The sequence below is a fragment of the Verticillium nonalfalfae genome (assembly GCF_003724135.2).
Source record: "Verticillium nonalfalfae strain VnAa140/NRRL 66861 chromosome Unknown scaffold_270, whole genome shotgun sequence".
NCBI classification, from domain to species: Eukaryota; Fungi; Ascomycota; class Sordariomycetes; order Glomerellales; family Plectosphaerellaceae; genus Verticillium; species Verticillium nonalfalfae.
This window is the reverse complement of record NW_021167495.1, coordinates 6,663-12,409: the sequence shown is the minus strand read 5'-3', so window position 1 is coordinate 12,409 and position 5,747 is coordinate 6,663. Positions and strand designations below refer to the sequence as shown.

Sequence of the window (5,747 nt, the reverse complement as noted above, 5' to 3'; positions counted from 1 at the left end):
AGTGTAACGGCCATGAGCGTTATGGCGATGGTGTCTTGTCGTACTGCCATGATATTCGCGCTGAGGACATGCGTAATAGGGTGGACGAACCCTGTATAGCGTAATGGGGGGTGCTGACTTCTTTTACTAGCAGGCAAGTGCACGTGGACCGTGGACCATGGGAAAGTCTGACGGCTGACGGCTTTTCGGACTCGAAATTATAAAGAATCCAGCGCTCATTAGGTTTAGGCTCAAATGTACATACTCATAATGCTGTTTCCTTCGAGCACACGCAAGATGGCGAATGATCAGGGGCAGAGGGCAAGGACATACGGCTTCAAGGGGACTCCGGGGAAGGACGCAGTGCGTGTTGTATGCGTCCGCTTGTCTTGACAAGGGCATTAAATCAGGACTCTTGGGAGTGTGTGCCGGAATTCAAAAGGTCGATTTGGATGTCGAGACAGCTTGACGTTGCAACCCGAGGCCGACACGGGCGACGCGCACCGACTTCGAACCCCGCCTCGTCTGGATGAACTTGCAGCCCCAGTCGCCGTAGTACTTGCGCCTGTCAAAAATCAGGTACTTGGACCAACTACGATAGCAGATCACCCCCCCAAACATAAGCTTTTCAGCAGCGTCAACTTAGAGACGGTACGGGGCGTAAGGTGTTGACAAGTACTATGTATACCAGTTGAGTCGTTGCTCGGAGACCCACCCTGCTGTTGTGCAGGGCCAGCGGATTCCTGAATCCCTGAAGCGATGTACAACCTTTTGATCGGCCGGCAGTCAACTTTCCACGGTTTTGGAGCTTTCCTGTGGGTGTTGTAAGCGCAATTCTTACACCCGGTACGGGGCGTAAGGTGAAATAAGTACGCTGTGCAGCTTGGTCAGATCCCAGCTTCGGCGTCTGGGTGTGTGTGGGTCCGTTCAGGAGGCTGATGGCTTGGAAAACGAGCGGCGCCATCTGGCTGGCGTTGGCGCCGGGCCGTGCCAAGGATGGCGCGGTCGTTGGATTGCCACAACATCGGTCGAATGTGGAATTCGATAAGGTGTCTTTCGCATTGCAGTGTCACCATTCGAAACCGATATTATACGGTTCTGGACGGATTGCGACTCTCCAGAATCAGCGATGTAGGAGGCCAGCCGAGCCGCTCCAATGACCAAGCAGGTGACCCGACCCACCATCATGTGCCCGGGCTGCTGACTCCAGCGTGGCAACTGACCCGACCAACTTTTACGCATCGGCCGCGAGCAATTGGTCTAGCCAGTTTCGTCAATTCTCTGGAGGAATTCTCTCTATACTCGTACATTCGTACATTCGTTCCTGGTGTGCTGTCCGACTAATTTAGGGAAACACTGCCCAGTCCCACGTTGTGCATGCATGTCCATCGTCTGAGATAATCTACTGTCCTGAAGGCTGCAGAAGCTGGTAAGCCAGCAAAAACACCTAAACATAGGCTAGCAGACAGAAACTAGCGACGTAGTCGATCACTCCCTCTGCGCTACACCATTCTCAAGAATGGCCATGGCCCTCAACGTACAGTGGTGGCTCGTCTCTGCCCTGTTCAGAGCGCCTCAGGTCCATGCAAGGGCTCTGTAACAGGAAGCTACAACCCAAGCCCCCTCTCTTGTCCACACCCTTGTTCACGACAAGTCTCCTCCCATTGCCCGAGCTCTTGCCACTTGCAGTCGGACTACATACCAAGCATTTCCCACCAAGACGTAGCGAGTAGTGCCACTTTTGCTCACTCCTTCCTGGTCAACTCTCTGTCGTCAATCCATCCTGGAATCGCTGCTGCGACTGCATCACTTGCCCAAAGGTGCATTGAAGCGCGTTGAGCTGTTGCAGTATGCTGCTCTCCTCCATATCCACTGGTGCGGCGGAGTGGGGGCCAAGCCGGGCCTGTGTCGACATCGCTGGTCTTCCTGAGACGGGACGGTGATCAGGCGAGCCAAAGCAGCGATGCAGACCTTGATCACGTATCAGGTCTTCGAGCCGGTACGGGCAGTTACTGATGTAGTGACTGGTGTTGTGCTGGCCTTTGTCGATGCCGTCACCGTCGATTTGGATGTCAATTTTGCATGCTGGAGATACAGCCTGCACTTGGAGTGAACGTTCATAAGAAGCCCAGTTCTGGTATGCCTTCAAGTCCTTCTCCTCGCAAACTCTGATCCTCTTGTACTCCAGCTCATCGCCGCGATAGAGGAAGTGCGCCTCGCCCCGACACAACCTCAGTAGGAGGCCAAAGAGCGCGGCGCCGGGGGCGAGACGGCAACGCAGGGCCAGCTCACAGGCGTGCGGCGATCGATAGAAGGTGGGAGTGGCTGCCAACTCTACATAGAATAGGCTCGAGATCAGCTGATTGGTCATTTGCTTCACAAGCACTCGGCTGATAGGGCCACCGTTGTATTGGACCAAGCAATCACATCTCCGCGCATACTGACGCTGGAGTTCGACCAGAGATCTAGCGTATGGTCAGTGCTTGGCCAGCCTGGTATCAATCGCAGGACTCACGTGCTGTCGGCCTCAGACTGCGCCATCGCATTTGACAGCAGCTTTCTCTTGGTGTGTATGACGAGAGCAGGCTGGTTTACCGACCGAACGTCTCGCAGTTCCCACTTCAATGCTTTTCCGAAGTTGATGGTCCCGTTCCACGATCTAATCCATGACTGTTTCGGGCGGACAAGTCGACGCAGGTGGTGTTTGCAGTCCTCAAGTGTCCACTTCTCAAGAAAGAGGGCGAGCGCGAAGAAGATCCCTACAACAATGAGATCGCGAGCGGAAGAACGCACACAGGAGAACGTACCGACGTTTGAGGCCAAAACCACATCGAAACTGTCAGACAAGGAGGTGCCTGCCAAACTGATCGAGCGATGAATTGATCTGAGAAACTCCATGGTCTTTGCAGCCTCTGCACCGCCCAGATCGAGGACGCGTGTGCCTGCTGTCGGAGGGCGCCTCTTGAAGGAAGCAGCGTTGGGTTGCCCACAGAGTGGGCAATGAGGGACGGTCGTCGTCCCTTGACCCTCAAGCGTGCCGCAGATCACCGTGCATGCATCACAAAGCCGATGTCTACAGTCCAGTGTCTTCGTCGGAGAGTGTACCGCGCAGACTAAACATATGTCGTGGGGCTTGACAGACAACCACGATGCCCGTCCACGTCTTAACACAGCCTTATGCGCGGCAGCGAAGGCACCCGATATTTTCAAGTTGTGGCTCGCAAGGTTGACAAATCCTTCCTGGATTTGCGGCGCAAGATCGCATCGCGCTGGTTTGAAATCCGACACGGCACGGCGTACTTCGTCTTCATACAGTTCTGAATAGACCATGGCAGGTGGGAAGCCTAATGACTCATCAGAACCAGCCTGTGCATGACGTAGCATCACGAAGCTTCACGGAGCGTCACGAAGCGTAAACGTACCATGCATTCCTGGAGGATAAGCATTCATAGCTAGCGCGGATGCCAGTATCTCGGCGTGTTCCATGCCTTCCAGCGCCGTCGCTCGCAAGAAGCGGGTTAGCTGTGCGGATAGGCCATCTGGCAACGGATTGGCTCGCCTGGCGAGTTGACACAGCGAGAGAGGGAGAGACGGAGACTCGGCGAATTGGACCATGGCGTTTCTGAAGAGTGTTTTCCAGTGCAGTGCGGAGAAATGTACATGTGACTGATGCCGGTCACGGCAGGCACGCAAGGCAAGGGACGACAACGATCTCGCAAACGTAGCCCCTGCCTGTGCTTCCATAGTTTCGAGGTCAATAAATGATTTTATCCTGGCACGAATCTCGGCAGCTGTGTACGCTCGCAAGGAATCGCTGAGGCGGAGTAAGGACAGAGTTCTAGCCACCAAGCGTGACAAAAAGTCTTTCAGATCAAGGGTTGCGCCTGTCTCAGTCACCAGGACAATTCTGGGACTATATGGGGGTCGTTTTTCCATGGCTGAGCGAAGCCAGTCGATGAGAAGGTCTGTGACTTCGGAGGCGTTCCTGAAATCCTCCACGAAGACAAGGACGACAGCACTGAATGGCGCGAGTAGTTGGTGATAGAGGGAGTAGGCAACCTCCTTCTGACTATTTGCAGCGCATCTCATCTCATGCCTCGCATAGTCTCCCTTGCTCGGCCCTCCCTGGATGCGCGGAGCGTCTCGAGAGACGTGAAGCTCGCAGTCGATCAGAAATGTCAGTGGCGGCCCAAGGGTGCTGAGAGTGACTGCGCCAGATCGTCCCTGACCGGAGAGCCTGGGAAAAGACTCAGTAAGAACCTTCCGCTTGGTTGCTTGTCCAATCGCCATCAGAATTCGCGGCTTTTCATGTCCTATTGCATCCAGCTCTTCATATGCTGCCAGTGTTTCTATAAGGTAAGGGCCTCCCAGCCCAGGAGCGCCCGAAGCCAAACTCAGCCAGGGCTGCGATTTAGACATGGCTTCTGTCGCTGGTGGTTAGGGATGGTGCTACAGCGATCGGAGCAATGACCGGTGCAACTATGAATGCAAATATGTGTGCAAGTACGGGAGCAAGTATGGGAGCAAGTACGGGAGCAAGTATGGGAGCAAGTATGGGAGCAATCATCTTAAGCACTCTGAAGGTTTGGTGATGATGATCCACCTCCTAGAAGGCCATGTTACATTGAACCTCTGTGGAGGACGACACCATACTGTACTGTGGTGACCTACCGGACCTGCGCGGCAATTCTATTTCGACTTTTGGCAAGTGAGTTCCAGTGCCTCGTCGCGGATCAGATGTTCGATTTGAATGATCTCGGTGTGCTGAGAGCAGGATTCCCCCGCACCGGGTTAAGGCTGCGCCAGTCTGTCAGTACGAGCACGTTCTCCGGCGGCTGCGCAACGCGGTGGAAGGCATGAAGGCACGACTGCTTGTATGTATGCACACGCTTTCAAGTGCGAAATAGATTTTAACTATTGCTGCACAAAGCTTTATATACGAACGATTTCATCAGTTTCCATCATCGTGTACCAGCGACGCTGGGCACGAGCGTAACAAGGAAAAAACCACCAGCAACTTCAGTAGCTGAGATCTCGCTGGCGCCTGGGCGTCCTTTGACTGACGTTTAGCTAACGGGAGACTGCCGTAGCAGGCTCTGCCGATAGTTCCACTGCGTCCTTGGGCCAGGACGGTGCTCCGCTGCCTACAACGTGGATAGGAAGTTCCACAGCAGCTAAAAGTTTCGCCCGCAGGGCGTGCCTTACACACTGCCATGCAATTAGAGCGCAAATTGCTACCAGCATAGCGCTACCGACAGAAGCCCCGATCAAGACCTTGGTTGATACATGCGAGGCAGGCACGTGCCCGGCATTTGGCTCTGATGAAGGTGCCTCCTCAGACGGACTGGATGGTCGAATCGAAGTTGTTGTGTAGTGCCCCGCCGAAGACGTTATCGAAGGCAGAAACGATGGTAAGCTCAACGGTGCATCGCTGGACAGAAATGGTTGGCGGTGCGTTTTATTGCTATGCAACTTGGCCGGGAGTAGATCACGTCGCGTGCAGCCGTGGACACATGGATCGCTCGCGCAGCATCCTAAAAATGGCGGACTGGTATCGCGACATGTCCACCAGACAGACACGCCTCTTGCATCTTCACAATCCTGGCCCGGAACGGCAGCGTACTGATTGGCTGAGAAGGTTGATGGGGCGAGCTTGTCATGTGGGCACTGGCCGGATCCATTGGCGCAGGGGTCGGAAAGGCAGCAGCCGATGAATTCCGTGGAATTAGCTTCGCAAATGTAAAATTGACCTTGGTTCGGGCACCGAA

General features: G+C 54.5%; 1 protein-coding gene across 1 annotated transcript; it reads right to left on the bottom strand.

Moving 5' to 3' along the window:
• Positions 1 to 1,738: 1,738 nt before the first annotated feature.
• D7B24_004742 (uncharacterized protein) lies at positions 1,739 to 2,520 on the bottom strand (the record flags this gene model as incomplete). The annotated part of the gene is made up of 2 exons (XM_028638908.1): positions 1,739 to 2,444; positions 2,495 to 2,520. 2 exons carry the CDS (start codon positions 2,518 to 2,520, stop codon positions 1,739 to 1,741), a joined length of 732 nt encoding a protein of 243 aa, XP_028490166.1.
• Positions 2,521 to 5,747: the final 3,227 nt, after the last annotated feature.